The 17,704-nt window shown below is 39.3% G+C and overlaps 1 protein-coding gene across 5 annotated transcripts in view; it reads left to right on the top strand.

Annotated features, from left to right (window-relative positions):
- MID1 (midline 1) overlaps positions 1-17,704 on the top strand; it is a 222,804-nt gene that overhangs the window by 190,578 nt on the left and 14,522 nt on the right. For 4 of the 5 annotated variants that reach the window (XM_081946827.1, XM_081946829.1, XM_081946826.1 and 1 more), the window contains 2 exons: positions 8,110-8,205; positions 15,825-15,932. In XM_081946827.1, coding sequence (XP_081802953.1) covers positions 8,110-8,205; positions 15,825-15,932 — 204 coding nt within the window. The remainder of the gene's footprint in view (positions 1-8,109; positions 8,206-15,824; positions 15,933-17,704) is intronic. The other variant, XM_081946830.1, reaches the window with a different exon arrangement.

Below are 17,704 nucleotides of genomic sequence, written 5' to 3'. Positions count from 1 at the left end.
CATGTCCCCATCAAGGAGTTTGAGCAAATAGTGTGAGCTCATCCCACCATACAGCAGCACTCAGGTCTCAAATGCAGGCTTGCTAACTTCAACCCAGTATTCTACCCACATGAGCCATCACACTCCTCTTTTTTCATTAAAAGCCAATCTTTCATGTTTATTTTCACAATTTACATTACCAGCTGTTGCCACATAATTACTTGTCAGTTCTCTCCCATCCTTACCACTCTTCTGTGATGTCTGACGAGCCTAGCACTAAATTTCTTTTGGAAGTATTTGAGAAAAAGTTTTCTATGCTACACAACACAATAAAAGAGATGAATGAAAAATCTGATTTAAAAAATTTAAATTATTAGTATCAGAGCTTCTTGAGATTTGGGTGGCATGCCTATAAGTAAAAGTAAAAGTTAATCCTGGCTTTATGCTATTAGGCAATAGATTGCACATGTATGGTGGAAGTATAGAAGAAGGTTCTACCACTTTGGCTATCACCTCATGAAGCACTACATAGAACAGAGATGATTTTGGAATGTAAATGGACTTAATGTTTTCAAAAAAGAGGGATTCAAGATAAAGACAGAACAATTAGTAAAGGATTTGCTTGTGATTGATTTAATTATTATAGATTGTTTGTAATATTTAAATTTGATTTTTAAAAGTTTTGCTTTCACAGAAACTAAATCTGAATTGACATTAATGTTTGTTTTGGAGATGCCCACTTAATTTATAAAACTTATAAAATGCTACTCAAGATGAATCTAGAAAGTGAATATGTTAAAGATGTATGGTAAAATGGGCAAAAAAAATGTTGGTATAATATAACACTAGATAAATGGGAGAATCCATGGAAGAATCCATTGAAAGAGAACTTGTATAAAATGATGTATCATTGGTACCTGACACCAGATAGATTAGACAAAATGTATAAAGGGATTTCTAATCTGGAAATGTAGTCAAAATCCAGGTTTATTTTATCATATATGGTTGTCTTGCAAATATGCAAAAATACTGGATAAACATAACAGTGATAATGCAAAAATATTTATGATACAAATATTAAAGAAACCTGAAACTTTTCTTTTAGGTATGATGGACAAGTCAATTGAAAAACAATTTTGGTTGCTATTCCTTCTCATGGTGATGGCTGTGAGGATTGTACTTACCAAACACTGGAAAGGAAAAGAGATGCTGTTTGTTGAAGAATGTGATTTTGAAATTAGAGCTAGATAAATTAATAGCACGAGGAGTGCTCGAAGCAGTAGACCACTCCCCCTGGGAGACTCCCAAAGTAATACCTATTAAGCAGGATGGTAGTATTAGAATTTGCGGGGAATTTAAATGCACCGTTAATAAAGGGTTGCAAGCCAACCCTTACCCAGTGCCAGTGGTTCAACATCTGCTCCATTCCGTGGGCCAGGGAAACATTTTTGCAAAGTTAGACTTGGCACAAGTGTACCAGCAGCTCCCGGTGGACGAAGCCACTCCCATGGCTCAAACCATTGTAACGCATGGGGGAGCTTTCAAATGTAAATGCTTGCAATTTGGGGTCAGTGTAGCCACGGGTATTTTCCAGAGCCTAATGGAGCAGCTGCTCCAGGGGCTGCCAGGGGTGGTACCCTATTTCGACAATATGCTTATATCCACTTTGGACCAAGCTGAGCTCGTCGATAAATTAAGAGCAGTCCTGACCCGTTTCCGACAAGCGGGGCTGAAACTCAAACAAGAAAAGTGTAGGATAGGGGTCCCCAGTGTAGAATTTTGGAGGTATCTAATTGATTCCAAAGGCATCCACCCTACTCCGTCCAAGGTAGAGGCAATTAAGAAAGCCCCCATGCCCTCCTCTAAGGCTGAACTGCAAGCCTTTCTGGGGCTGCTTAATTTTTACTCCATTTTTTTACCCCATAAGGCGTCTTTGGCAGAGCCTCTTCATAGGCTCCTGGACTTCAAGACGCCCTGGCATTGGTGGTCTAAGGAAGCCCAAGCCTTTAGGGCAGTTAAGGATGTCCTTACATCCAAATCTTTATTAGTGCAATACAGTGATCGCCTCCCATTAACTTTTGCGTGCAATGCATCGCCTTATGGCATTGGGGCCGTTCTGAATCACATCCTACCTAATGGCTCAGAAGCCCCAATTGCCTATTGTTCACGCACGCTCTCAGCAGCTGAAAGAAATTACAGTCAGCTGGATAAGGAGGCCCTAGCTGCTATAGCAGGTGTAAAGCAGTTTCACAATTACGTTTATGGTCGTTTTTTTTTCACTTAGGGACCAACCATCAACCCCTCTTGGGTCTTCTGGCGGGGGATCGCCAGACTCCTCAGATTTTATCTCCAAGAATGTCCAGATGGACAGTCTTTCTAGCAGCATATAACTATCAGTTACAAAATAGACCAGGAAAAAGCTTGGGGCATGCTGATGCCCTCAGTTGCTGCCCTCTGCCAGTGCCTGTTTTGGACCCTGCTCCTACAGTTTCGGTCCTCTTAATTGAAGAGTTGGCCATGCCAGTATCCGCCCGGGATATTGCCAGGCTCTCTGCCACAAATCCCATATTGGCCCAAGTTTTGGACTGTGTGTGCAGGGGGTGGCCACAGGGGCCAGTAGATCCTGAGTTTCACCCCTATTATTTACAGCAGCATGATCTGTTCATCCTTAATGTGTGCCTGTTATGGGCCAATAGGATGGTAGCTCCCCCAAATCTTAGATCGCCAATTTTAAGTTGCCTCCACACTGCTCACCTGGGCATTATACGCATGAAGGCTTTGGGCTGAAGCTACGTGTGGTGGAAGGAAATGGGAAACTGGATAGCCACCTGCCAGCAATGCCAGCAATTTAGACTGGCTCCCCCTTCTGTGCCCATCAGGGAATGGGACATGCCCCAGGCTCCATGGGCACGAGTCCATTTGGATTTCGCTGGCCTGTTCTTAGGGCAGAACTTCTTGGTCCTTGTAGATGCCTACTCAAAGTGGGTGGAGCTGGAATTCATGCCATCCACCACTTCGGAGGCCGTAATTAGGGTGCTGGGGAGGCTATTTGCGACCCATGGGTTGCCTGACGTGGTGGTGACTGACAATGAGCCCCAGTTCATGTCGGCACCCTTCCAGATGTTTTTAGGCCAGTATGGCATATGACACGCCCCGACGATCCTGTTCCACCCGGTTGGAAATGGCCTGGCAGAACTAACCATCCGGTTGGCTAAGGAAGCATTGGGCCGCCTGGGGCCAGGGAATTGGCACGGCAAACTGTCCCAATACCTCCTGGCACAGCATACAACCCCATGCCCAATCACCAAGCAAAGTTCCGCAGAACGGCTTTTGGGTCGTCGGCTCTGGACAACCCTGGACTGGCTATACCCCAGTTATGCAGCAGAGAAAAGCCCCCTCGCAGGCAACTCCACACGGGCCTTTAATGTAGGAGACCTAGTCTACGCCCAAAACTATGGGGCCAAACCAAGGTGGCTTCCCAGACAAATCATGCAACAAACTGGACCCTACTCTTATAAGATCCAGCTCAGTGACGAGCAAATGTGGCGTGACACATCAACCAGCTCAGATGGCGAGCCATCAGCGCAGCAGACCAACACCCGGTGTAGCCCAATCCTGCCCCAGCGAACTAATATCGACAGAGGCTGCTCCAGCGCAGACAGAGCCGCACACAACACCCCCCACCGATGCGTTCTTGTCACCCGGCTTACCTGAGAATCCGGTCACTCCGTCGGCGGTCAAGTTTCCCGCCGACTCAGCTGCGCAGTCTCGTGATGTTCCACAGGACTCTCCACCAGCGGCTCCTCCTTTGGCCACCGCCCCTGAACTAAGGCAATCTGGGCGGAGCCGACGCTGGCCGGCATATTTGGCTGACTACGCATGTGCTAACTGGAAGAAGAGGGGTGTTAAGTCCTCGAGGCTACAACACCATTGACTATCATTGCCGGCCCCTGATTGGTTGAGATGCGAGCAGCCAGCTGGCGGGAGAATGCAGTCATTCTATTGGTTCAGTGTCTGACAGCTCTAGTATAAAAAGAGTGTCAGCTGTCAAATGTTGCTGTTTGCCGGGTCGAGGTTTGCCTTACATTTTGCCGTGTTATATTGTTAATAAAGATTGTGTTAGCTTCAACCTGCCTTGCCTCAGTTCCTGTCTGCCTCGTTCTCCCTACAGAACAGACTGAATTAGCAGAGATGGCGAAATTAACTGCTTTGATCAGAGATAATGAACTAGACAACTTTATAAGTGATTGGAAACAATTTGTCAACCTTCTACACCAGTGGTATCAAACTCAAGGCCCGGGGGCCGTATTCGGCTGGCGGGGTTCTTAGATCTGGCCTGTGGGGCTGTCCTGGGAACAGCGAAGGACTGGCCCATGGTGCCTCTGCCAGTGAAAACAGAGCTCTATTTTCACTGGCAGAGGGTTGCAGGAGGGCATCACAACCAAAAACAGAGCTTGTGTGCGGCCCTCCGAGCTCTATTTTCGCTGACAGAGGGTTGCAGGAGGCGGCCACAGTTGGAAACAGAGCTTAATAAAAATTCAGCAGTGAAAACCTGTAAATTTAAACAAATAAATCCTAGAAATGGAATTTTTTTTTTTTGCTACCGGTTTTGTGGGCATAGTGTGACTTGGTGGGCGTGGAAGGGAAGGGTATTGTAAAATCTCAATTTCCTCGCCATTTGAGGGGAAGGTTAATGCAAAATCCCCATTCCCTCCTGATCAGCTGGGACTTGGGAGGCAGAGAATAGATCGGGCGGAGCCAGTCAGAAGTGTTATTTACTGGTTTACGAACTACTCAAAATTTCCGCTACCGATTCTCCAGAACTGATCAGAACCTGCTGAATACCACCTCTGGAGCACATCCTTAATAGCTGACACAATAAAATATTATGTTTTTATTTGTATACAATAAGGGACCAAGACAAGTTGTATTAACCACAAATATTTAATATAATGCGAGGTTCAATGAAAACAAATTTTCTCCTTTTTATTTCAGAGAATAAAATCCATAAATAAATCCTCTTTCAACAATAATGTTCAGAAGTGCAGTTGGCAGACAAAGCTGAAGAACATTAGTACACGTTATTCCAATGTTGATTGGGATGCTTCCTTGCAGATATAGTCTATCTCAAGTTTTATTGCTAACACTTAAGATCTTGAATGCTCATGGGCATAAGTATTTGTATAATCTTCCTTTGCTTGTTTGACACAACATGGTACACAAACATTGTATATCTTTGACTTAATCATTATAGTGTTTCAATATTTTTCAATTGAACAGGTTTTTTTATATTTGTCAAAAGCCTTCATTGTATATTTCCACATAAAATTAAAATGAAACAGGACTGAGTTGTTCTAGACAGCATCTTGTTGACTGCATCTATAAAGCTTCCAAATTAATAGGAGTAGAGATGGTCTGCCCGACATATCACAGACTGGATCTGCAGTAATCTATTTGATTTTCTGTTGATCCCGAGGGCAGCTTTTCTTGATAATTTTTAATCATTGATAAATAGCTCATTAATGGGATTGTGCATGCTTTGAACAATGCACAGCAATGATTAACCTATAGTTCCCATATTATGCTTCATCTCTGACAAACATCTAGATTTTTGAACAGTGAAAACAATAAAAAAACCACTTGTTTTAAAACATTGATTTTCCAAAAAAGCAATGATTAACTGAGAGGATAACTACAATAAAACACATTAGTTTTTAATAGATGTTCTGCTGCTCTGAAAATAATATTTCTTCAGAAGTCAGCTATTTAAATATACCTTATGTCAGTTTAATTTATTTCCTAGTATGCTGCTGACAGAGAATTATTTTGGGTCAGGTGGGAGGAATGTCACCAGATTTAACAACACAAATCCAGAGTTTCAAACAGAAGGCATCATCTCCTTTCAGTTTTGTTAAATGTTAACGGATGAAATTGAGTCTTAAGTCTACAGACTGAGTGTAGTCCCTTTCAGTGAATAAGAGTAATGCAGAGTAAAAACTAACAAGGTGTATTCATCATTTATTAAACAGACTGCAGGCAAACAATAATTTACTTATCTATATATATAAAAGAAAAAAATATCATCACAAAATCTCCAGAACTGTAAGGCCTACAAACTTGAAATTTGGCTCTTATGTTCCTCTTGGCATCTAGGTGCTCGCTAAAAAAGGATTTTTCGAAATGACCATCAGATCATTAGTATTTCTTATACAGTACACATACACACACACACACTGATGTTAAGGAGTTAGATGTTCTACTCCCCCTCTCCACTTGAAAAGAATTCTGTTCAAACTGCCATGTGGCGGTGGCGAGTGCATGACTCATCCTGCCTGTGGGCTGGGACATTGGGGCTAGCCTGAGGCAGAGAAGGGGATAGGAAAGGGGAAGCCTCTGTGGGGCAAGCCTGAGGGAGAGAAAGGGAGAGGAGAGGCCGATTGTAACTACTCATTAATTTTCAAGCTGTAAGTGTCAATTTATCAAGCCCAATCACATAGTTTTGTAGCTGAGCACGGGTACCCAGCTAGTATTAATATAACTCATTAATAGTGTTATTCAATGAAATAGGGGAAGTAAGCAGCACATACCTATTTTTCGGAGTATAGGACGCACCGGAGTATAGGACGCACCAAGGCTTTGAAGAGGCAAAAAGCAAAAGGTTCTTGCACTCTGCAGACCTCCCAAAACAGCCTGGTTTTTGTGAAAACAGGCCCATTGTTTCTTCAAAAAAACCGGCATGAATAGCCTTTAGGAGGCTTGTAGAGTGCTCCTGGTGTGTGTGTGGGGGGGGGGGCAAAAACGAGCAAAAAAGGGTTCCTTTTTGGTGAAAATGGGCCCATACTTTGTCAAAAATAGGACATGCATAGCCTTTAGGAGTTTATTTTATTTATTTATTATTCACACTTATAGACCGCCCCCTCTCCCGGAGTCTTGCAGAGTGTTCCTGGGGGCTGCGGGGGGGCAAAATTGAGCAAAACCCGGCCTATTTTTCACTCATTTCTGTCCTCCCCAGACCCCAGAAGCACTCTACAAGCCTCCTAAAGGCTATGCATGGCCATTTTAGTGAAGGGGGTGGGATTTTGGGAGGCAAAAAATGCTACATTCAGTTTATAAGATGCACCCACATTTTCAGCCTCTTTTTTGAGGGAAAAAGGTGTGTCTTATACTCCAAAAATATGGTAAGTAAAAGGATTTGGTGCATAATTCTGTTTTCCCCTGATGTCTGAAATATGTATCTTGAATGTATGGAGGCCTTATTCTGAAGAGAATTCAGTGTGTGCATGGAAGAGAAATAGTATAACTCAGTGACGGTTAACCTTTTTTTCCTTGCGTGCTGCAATCGACCCTTTTCCATACTTCCAGGAGGTTCATTTTTCGCCCTCCCCAAGCTCCAGAGTCTTTTCTTGAGCCTCTGGGAGGGAGAAAACGGCTTCCCCCTGGCTCCAGAGGCCCTCCCTGAAGCCTCCTGGCACCAAAAATGGACCGTGGGTGGCGCTGCACCCCCTGCACATGTGCATGTGATCCCCACGCATTTCCTGCACCCTGAAAATCAGCTGCCGGCAGGAGGCGCTCGTGCATGTGCAGTGGAGCTGATCTGGGCAACCGCTTGCATGCCTGCAGAGAGGGCTCTGCGTGCCACCTGTGGCACGCATGCCATAAGTTCGCCATCACGGGTGTAACTTGTCTGAAGATGTTCAGCGTACTTGTTTCTAAACATGTGAGTGTGAGCATGTCTCTGTGTGTGTATACATTAATCTGCTACTAAGAAGATATATAGTAATACATATTAATTAACATTATAATTATGGCTTCTACTCTGAATTGAGAGAAGCAATCCTGAGGTGCGAAGGCCAGGATGGAGAGTTCCATGTATATATGGAATATATATTTTAGCCATTTTCTATTCACTGCAGGATGAAGGCCATTTCTCCAGGTTTCCAACCTATACGGTCCTGAGCTTTCTTTTGCCAATTGGGTCCATAATACTTGCTGGTGTGGCCGATTCATCTTCTTTTAGGCCTCTTTCGTGAGAGAGAGAGAAAGGGAGAGAGCTGTTTTACATGTACTGTTTTTTATTGGACTATCTGTAATGCCAAATACTATACTAATTCTTCTTCTTTTTTAAAACAGCAAAATTTAGAAAGTAATCTTACCAGCCTTATCAAAAGAAACACTGAACTGGAAACACTTTTGGCTAAATTAATTCAAACTTGTCAACATGTAGAGGTAAGTACTAATTTCAGTGATATTTAATTCACAATTCTTTCTGAATATGTGACATTCTGTTGTACAGACTTTTAAAATAATCATAATATTACAGTTGGAAAACATATGTATTTATTTATTTATTTTATATATACCTATTTCTTTCTTTTTAACCGTTCTGTCTTGTCTGACCCTTGGCGACTTTATAGGCAAGTATACACCTATTATGAAGTTGAATATGAACCAAATAGATAATTTGGTATAGTATTTTTTATAGAGCAGTCAAATAAATATCATGGAGATTTTACTATTGGAAAAAATATGTAATTTTGTATTGAATAAAATAGAATTTGTCTATTGTTAACACACTATTTTATTTTATTTTAAATAAAAGACAAAATATTTCCAATAATTAAAGACAGATTATATAAAAAACATTTTAACGTATGTATACAGTTCATTTAATGGTTAAATGATAAAATGAAGGAATAACTGTTTTTCTAGAATATATTGTTCTACCAGTAGAAAATGTAGATTGATCAATTATTTTATGTTAATATGTTGTTTTAGTTATATTCTCTGGTGGTTTCTTTGAAGTCTGGTAGAAATAAAGTTGGAATGAACATTTGGTAACATGAAATACAGATTGCTTCCTGCAGTAAACAAGCTGTAAGGGAATTCATACATGATGACAAGTGAGCCCAAGAGATTTCACAACATCCTGGCATGAACTAACTGTATGCTGTAAAGTATCTTCCATAATTCTTTGTAGCACACAGAGGCTCTTTAACAGATAGATTAATGTGGACAGGATTCCCTGGAGATTAAAAAAAAATGACCTTCATAATTAGAACACATTAATTCCAATTTTAACTTTCCTTAAGTGTCGCATGGCCTCTGTTTTACTCTGACAGTCATATCAAAAAAGTAAACTCAATTGCTAATATAGTATTGCTATTTATTTATTTGCTGCTCATCTCACTATACGTATATATATAAAACTCAAAAAACATGGCTAATATTTTATTAATTATTATGCAATTATTAATATTTTAATAATTAATAAATCATTGATTTATTATATTAATAAAAATAATCAGTTGGTTAATTAAGATATATACGGTAATTTTCTATTAGGAGCCCTGATGGCACAATGCAATAGAATGCAGTATTGCTGTACTGCCTCGCTCCCTTACACACACACATACACAGGAAAGCAGTCCATTAGTCAAACAGGTTAGGATACACGGCACAAGCACACAAGGCACAGAACTGGGCACATTGCTCCAGCAACACTCAAGTCCTTGGGGTAGGATTTAATAGGCAGCCCTTCACTCCTACCTGCCATAAGAAAAATGGAGGCACTCCATACTTCCAAATGTGTGACTACTAACAGTTTCGGGACTTGATCTGGAAGTTGCCCAGATTGGAGAAAGCTGATCAGTGACCATTCAAAGTTAAAAAAAGGCTATCTCTTCCTGAGCTGCTTTTGGCCACAGTGCAGTGTTAACCCTAAACAGTTTAGTTTAAATGCAAATTAACAAACTCAGTTATGTGATCTTAATTAACCTATTCATGGCTGCTGCCTGTAACTGACAAGACTTTAATTAGTTTCATACTTTCAGTTTTTGTTTGCCCCCTGAGTGGCTCTGGATTTGGAGGTGGGAGCACTCTAGGCAAGGAGCCATCCTAGCACATCTCTTTTGAAGTGTATTTCCCATTGTGTGCCTGTTTACTTTCTTGTGATCCTTTCTTCTCTAATAAATGTAAATGCAAACAGTTCTCTTATTATTATCTCATAAGTGGGGACAATCATTCCAAAGGGTGGCAGAGTGCAGTAAAAGCGCTATGTTCTTTTATCCAGTTCCCTGCATAAATCTTCCCTACCATTTGAGCTTGCCTAGCTGTTTGGAATTGCAGCCTTCTGATGCTGAAAAGCAAAAGAAAGCTGAAATAAAATTGGAAGCACAATCACAGTTATACATGATTTTCCACATAGCAACTGCATCATTTACTATCTGAGTTGTCAGTCCCCATTGTGATTGCTAAACAACAAAGGAGCTGTGGTGCCTTAGTGGTTAGAATGCAGGCTAATTCTACCCAAAACCAGGAGTTCAATCCTGACCAGCTCAAAGCTGACTCAGGCTTTCATCCTTCAGAGGGTGGTAAAATGACCCAAATTGGGGCAAATATGCTGATATTTGTAAACTGCTCAGAGATTTCTGTAAAGCACTATGAAGTGGTATATAAGTCTAAGTGCTATTGCTATAGTGCTACTACTAACCAAGGATTACCTGTATAGTAAATCTGGGAAACAAAGCCTGGAAGAACTTTTGAGAATACTGTGATGCTTGGCCCAAACAAAGTTAGAGCAGGGATCAAACTTTGGAAATGCTTTTATGTGATAGATAAAACTATGAGTTACCTGTCAAAATAATTGACTAAATTGTTTTTTGAAATGGGGCAATTATACTGTATATAATTGGACAAAATCACAATATCACAGATTTTGAGAAGTCCCCTGTGTTACATCATTGTCAGTCTTCGGTAATTGCAATAAAATCCTATTAACCCTAGTCCATCAACAAAGTTTAGGCATTTATGAATTTAAGTGTTTAGGTGTTTTATATGTGTATTATGATACTGTGAAGCACTGCTATGTTCCTGTGGATTGGATTTCAGCCATTTTCTAACTTCTAAAAGAAATATTTTTCTTTTCATAATGGCTAATATTTTATAAACTACATATAAAGAAGCTTCCTTTTTAATTTGATTTTACACTCAGTAATTCTTCTACAGTAAAGATGTAGCTGCCATCTTGTAAACAGATGTGTTATTTCTCTTCAATTTAGATTGTTCTCTCTTGCCAAAGGATAACAGCTACATAGGTTATATATCATTTCATCCCATTCTTTATAGTCATAATAAAGTAGTTAAATTCATTTTCTTTAAGTATTACTATTTGCTGAGAAATCTACAGCCATTTTTAACTGTGTGCGTGTGTGTGCGTGTGTGGGGGGGGCGCGCGCTAATTTGAGGCATAAAATTTTAATTTGTATTTAGATTTGACATACTCAGACCAGGAATTATGATCTTAAAGATCAGTGAGAAATCAGAATATTATACTAGAATAAAGAAGAATGGAAAAGGAAAAGAAACTTGTTCCCAAGACATTTCTCCCTGTCTTCTTAATTTATGAAAACTTATGATGGTGTCAATTGCTTTTTAGATAATGACAGCAAACAATTATTAATGGTTTACTGGGTTTCTATGGGGAGAACACCATGATGGCCTGAAGTAATTTCCAAGGAGCAGTATATTTCAAATCCTTCGTCCTACCAATTAAAACCTTCCTGCAGTTGAATGACATATGAATCATGAAAATAATTACCTAAAATTGTTTGCGCCCACATGTTCACAGTAATCATTATAATCATGTCTTAATTTATTTTGTTAATTTCTAAGGCCAGTGGGCCTTCATTGAGTTTGTCCAGAGTGTAGCCCAGGCATTTGAATGTTGTTTGTGCCTGGCTATTTTCCCCAAATTCTCACTTATTTATGTCTATGAAAATTACTCCTAGTTAGCTGGAGTTTTCTTTGGCTTGGCTGGCTGGAATTCCAGACAATTTAGGCTCAGTTTACCTCCAATTCAACCATTAAAACATCAAATGATAGCTCGGTGGTTGTGGAAGGGCTCCTGAATCAAGATATATTTCAAACTAGAAGTGGTCTTTTCAAAGAAATGCAAGAATTTCTTCATATCTCTAATATATTTTTTTTCTGTAAGAAAAAAGAATAAAGAAGGGTAGATTTCAATGCATCTAAGCTCCCATACAGCCTAGCTTAGAAACTTTGAATGAATGAAACAGCTCTAACATTGAAATCAAGAGGCAAGAGCAAATACTTTGGTTAGATGGGTGCATATTACTTTATATCATTACAGATTATAAACAAAATACCCTTTTGTTAGAAAAGAAGGACTTAGGTAGCTATAAGAGCTGATGCAAAAGTAGTGCTTTTGCATAATTGGTATTTCTGATGATCTGAAGTAAATGTGTAGATATTGTTTCATTATATATTCTTTTCAAACATTATCTCAAATACATGACCCTCCTTATATTTAATCCACCCTTTTCATACAGCTATTCAAACTGTATCAAGAAAAGCTGAGCTGAACCCCTAAACCAGGGGTGTTAAACTCGCAGACTGTGGGCCAGATACATCACATGCTGGCCTTGCCCACCCCCACTCTAGTGAAGGGGGGGAAATTGCAATACGTCATGTGACGACAACGTGACAATGTGAGATTGACACCCAGGCCCTAAACTTTAAACATATCATCTTGATAAGAAATTAACCCAATAGTGTTACCTCTCGGATCATTAGCCACAGCTTTTGGCTAGTGAGAAACTTGGGCAGCAACAATTCAAAACCGAGCTATTTTTTGCAAGCAGCTCTGTTTTCTTACAAGCGGAAACTTGCATTTCTTCCTTGGTTTTTAACCTATTGGCCAGATCTTCCCCTTTTGAGCATTGCAGCAGCTATTGAAGTTGTATTTTTCATGAAGAGCACAAGCCAATCATATCCATTTGGTTATCTGAGCAGAGATCAGGGATCCTCTCTGTGTCATTTGCTAAAGGACTGCTGGAAATGTCCGTCTCCTTTCTCAATATTGTTTATGTTGGTCCAGCAAAGGGGAGAGGATGTTTTGAAATGTGTTTGGCATTTATGAAAATCCTGCATTATTTAGTCAAGAGAATGAAATTGTTTCAGTCTGTTGCACAGAACATAATCGGAACACAGCTGTGGAAAAATCAGGAACAATTAGCCAGAGAGAATGGGGAGGAAACCTGTTTTCCTGAACTGTAGTTGATTTAAAAGTCACAATTTTAGCCAATGTTTCCTAACCAACCGTGGGATCATGTACAAAAATCATTCTTAGATTATACAGCACCGGAAAAGCAATTTTACTCTAGGTTTTGAAACTCAGCTGTGCTCGTTCTATTTATAGTGAAAACACTTTTAAGTTAGTTATAGACATCTATTTTAACATAGCTTCAGGATCCACATACAAGACTTGGGTCAAAAGAGATGGTTTGTTTTAAGTCCAAGTTCTGTAAACCCTTGAGTACAAGGTGAATAGGTTATCTTGATAAAGCTGTCCCTCAAGGGGGCTGGAAACCTCATTTATGGAAATCTTTAGGGCAGGATAACATTAAGCTTACAAGGAGCATTAGTGCTATTCAAGATATGTTGCAGTCTCCTTTCTTATTTGCTAGTCAAATCAAAAATCCCCCAAAGAAAAGGAGAATGTAGGAAAGTGACAGAGATGGATGGGGTTTTCTAAAACAAAACAAAATAGAATTTCATTACAGATAATGTAATTGCCAGTATTTTCAAAAGGCTTCTGTCCTGTAACAAAGACGTCTTTTAAGTCCAGTCAAAATGGGTCTCTGCCTTCAGTTTTTCCATGAAATAGACTTTTAAAAATCTCTTGTTTGTGGTTGAGCAAAAATTAGAACTATGCTAGCAGCCTGTCTCCAAATACATTACATTAAATGATAATAGGGCTTTGTCTTCCTTAAGTGGCACAGCACTGTTCTTTATCGTTTTTTTTTTTAATCACAAATTTAAATTTTGGAACAGTTCAACTGTGTCTCAGAGAAACAGAAGAAGCAATAGTAATACAAAGCTTTTGCAGGAAGTCCTTGACTTACTACCACAATTGGGACCAGAATTTTGATTGCTAAATCATACATTCATAAAGCAAAATAGCACGTGATTACATCGCTTAGCAACAGCAATTCTGGCACTCCCCATTGCAGTCATTATATGAAGGCAGCCAGCCATTAGCTGAGAACCTGTCCCAATCCTGTCAAGCCAAGCCATTCCAGGCTTGGTTCCTTCCAGCCTTGAATCTTAGTAAACTGAGGAACTGCCTCCACCTCTCCCCTAGCTGCTCCCCATCTCTGCCTTTTTTGTCATCCTGCAACCTGCCTTACTGGGCAGCAAGCAGCCCCAGAACCACATGGTTATGGGATTGCAAGAAGCCCCTGAGCCATCGCATAGCATGAAACCACAGTCAGCCTGCCTCAACTTTGCAGTGGAAAGCTTTAATGTCCAAGAAGCCCCAGAAAATGCCAGCATTCACCCAGTTGTCTTCTCTCCCAGTACCCTGTGCTGGCATTTTGCCTTTTGTACCCAGGTGCTGAAACAGACATTTCTTGGTGGTTTTGTTCTCTCCTTTTGGGATCCGTGGTTCAGTTTCTTTGGTGAACAATTTCTACAAGGGCTCCCCAGCCTGCCCCAGCAGCACAGTGCCAGGCCGCAGAGTGGGAAGGGCCCAGCAACTGCCATTAAATGACAATAAGCATTTGTTTGCCCAGCTTCTTTCTCTCCCAATTCTCTACACTGACCTGTTATGACTGAAGCAGAATCAGTTCACAGCCTTCGCGGTCTGCTTTTCACTGCCTTTGCAATCTCTTTTTCAGACACGTGACCACCATGTCACCCTGGACACTTCAGCTTTTCTGGTAAAGACATGGTTTCCCAATCTGGTCTAGCAGCACAATACAAATATGAATGTCAGGCTGGAAGCTGTTTACCTAATGAAAAAATGCCAGGGGTTGGCTTGCGCTTCCTGCATGTGGTTTTCTGAGACAACCCTCAGCATTTTCCCATTGGGCCAAATCCTTGCTTGGGCTTCCTGGGTGCTGTAACTTGCTGGTGATGTGTGGGACTTCCTTTGTGCTATGTGCTAGGGTAAGTTGAGTTCAGGTAGATGAGTCTTCCAGAAGTGGCTTTATACTACACTGAGGCTTAAGGGTTTCTTGCAGTCCCAGGACTGTGTGTGCCAAGAAGCTCCTGAGCTGTAGCATGGCAAGCAGCTGCAAAGCCATTACAGATATTATAAAAATTATAAAATATAATTATAAAGTTATGTATGTATATATATATACACACACATACCATTTACATCTAAATGGTGAAAAACTAGATCATATATGTGAATTTATTTATCTGTGTTTACAAAAATGGGGAAATAGGTGAATAAATGTTAAGATGTGTAAAAGCCAATAAAATGTAGTGGCTAGCATGTAGTCTCCTTGTGAACAATTAATTTTTGTCAAAGAAATTGAAAATGGCTGTTAAAAATTCACTGTGCTATATAGAAATAAGGGTTGGTATATTAGCAGAAATAACAATAAATTCAATGCAGTGTGAAAGGAATACGTAAGTATAAATAGTAAAACAAGAAAAGGAAATAACACTGATATTGTTATTGTTTTGTCATCTCAGTAATGAAATGAATGAAATATCCACCATTTGAAAAAACCAATCCAATTTATTCTAATGAAAATTAGACAGGAAATGATATGTAGAGGAAACAAAGGATGAGAAAATTATATTGCATGGAATCAAAGTTATATTCATTCAGTACTGGATATCACACATATATTATAATAGTTGCTTGTATCAATATTATCTGAGAAAATATATTGTTTTCAAGAATTTAAGCATTCATTCAAGTTTAAGAACATTTTAAAAACATGGGTGTGAAACGATGCAACTTTGTTAGCTTTATCTTGTTTTGAATGTTTTTAAATTTATTCAGTGCAATAGCTTGATCTCTTCTTTAGGTGAATGCATCTCGACAAGAATCCAAGTTGATGGAAGAATGTGACCTGCTTATAGAAATAATCCAGCAAAGACGCCAGATAATTGGAACCAAAATCAAGGAGGGAAAAGTAAGAATTTTATCTTTGATATTCTGAAATAGATTAAGAATCTTATTAAAAAGTTTATGCTTTACAAAATTTCTAATTCCTTACTTAAGTATTCTATAAAATGCACATCTTGAAATCCCTGTGACAGCTGATTCATTTATTTGCCTATTGTCTGAATTTATTAAGTAAACATTTCAGTCTTCATTTAAAATCTGTTGAATGCCTGTTGAAAGATACCATCTTATGTTATTTTATCTTTCCATTATATGACACTTTATAAATAATAACTATACAAATGATATTTGCAAGGGAAATTCTGTTTTATTCACCAGAATAGTTTATATAATAATATTTCAAAATATTTATGCTTTGTTTGAAAAATTTCCTAGGGCACAAATTGACTATAAAATAAGAATTAATAACTTATAATCATCTACATAGATATTATAAATAAGTATAAGTTATTATATCTATTAAAGACACACAAATTAACTTTCTTAGTTTGCTCTGTAAAAAAGTCATGAAGCATATTGAAGGAAGTTGAGGCCATTAGTGTTTTACAGAGGTAGAAATTCAATGAAATATTTTATTGTTAATAACTATACTACACATATTTCTGATTTTAATCTCTGTGCAAGGTAAATCTCAGATAGCCATTTGGTTACCTAGCTAACTTTGAAATCAGTTTCAGCATGATCCTTTATGTGTGTGAAAGAGGGATGGAAGGGGGGGGGGAGAGAACATATGCAAGCTATCTACTGTAGTCCTTTACTGCTAAAGTAGCTTGAAGAAATCAAACAAATTCGCCCTGTGTGAAAAAAGCTTTGACAAGTAATAACGTTAGAGGCAGGTTAAACGGGCAAGTTAAATGGTTCACTTAGCTGTCAAGATACTCCAAATAACTTAAAATAGAAAGCCCTGCAGGTGAGGCCTGTTTTGGGACCATAGTTCTCTAGGTTATTGTTTGACAAGTCCTGAATTTCTTTACACTATTAACAAGATTCAGGTCCACCTGACAACCTTCTGTATAATCTCCTTGGTTACTTAACTGTAGGGTGAATGCATATTCTACCACCAAAGTTCATACATACACTTTTTACAGAATTAGAAATGCTGTTCCATTCCAAACTTTGCGTTTACATTAAAGGAAAGGATGGTGGGGTTTTTTTTATTAACAGATGTGCTCATTACTGTACTTTATGCTTTTGGGGGCGGTGGGGGGGGAGAATAGTTTAACAAGCCCAAGACATTCATTCCCAAACAAGGTATGTACAGCAGTTAGTAGTCATGACAGTCATTTCCAAATAAGGACAATGTGTCTTGCATTTTTCCAGCAAATTAAGCAGGTGTTTCTACCAGCTGCTTTAGCGATATGAGTATGCAGTTAAGCAGTAGAAATGGTATATCTTGGAATTAATATTTTATACAAGTTGTCCACTTTCTCAGCCTAATGTCAATAAAAGGCACTTCCAGGCTGCCTGGAAGTGTATTCTATTTCGATGGCCTGGTATCCATATGCTAGATTTATAGACTCTTTTTCCAAAGTCTCAAGCCTTACCAAGTTGCAGGTAATTTCAGGAGTTCTTTTGTTTCTTTAGTGAGGAATGTCAAAGATTCAATCTACATGATTCAGAAAATAGATCTTGTTTTTGTTAGCAATATAGGATGCTTGAGTTGAAAATAAATAGAGGTAGTTCTGGACTTATAATCATTTCTTTAGTGACAATTCAGTTTAATGGCATGGGAAAAATGATTTCCAACCAGTCTTCACCCTTAAAACCATCCCCGCAGTC

Source organism: Natrix helvetica, assembly GCF_964273705.1.
Source record: "Natrix helvetica genome assembly, chromosome: 3".
NCBI classification, from domain to species: domain Eukaryota; kingdom Metazoa; phylum Chordata; class Lepidosauria; order Squamata; family Natricidae; genus Natrix; species Natrix helvetica.
Note: the sequence above shows the minus strand (reverse complement) of the source record. Positions and strands in the feature narration are given on the sequence as shown.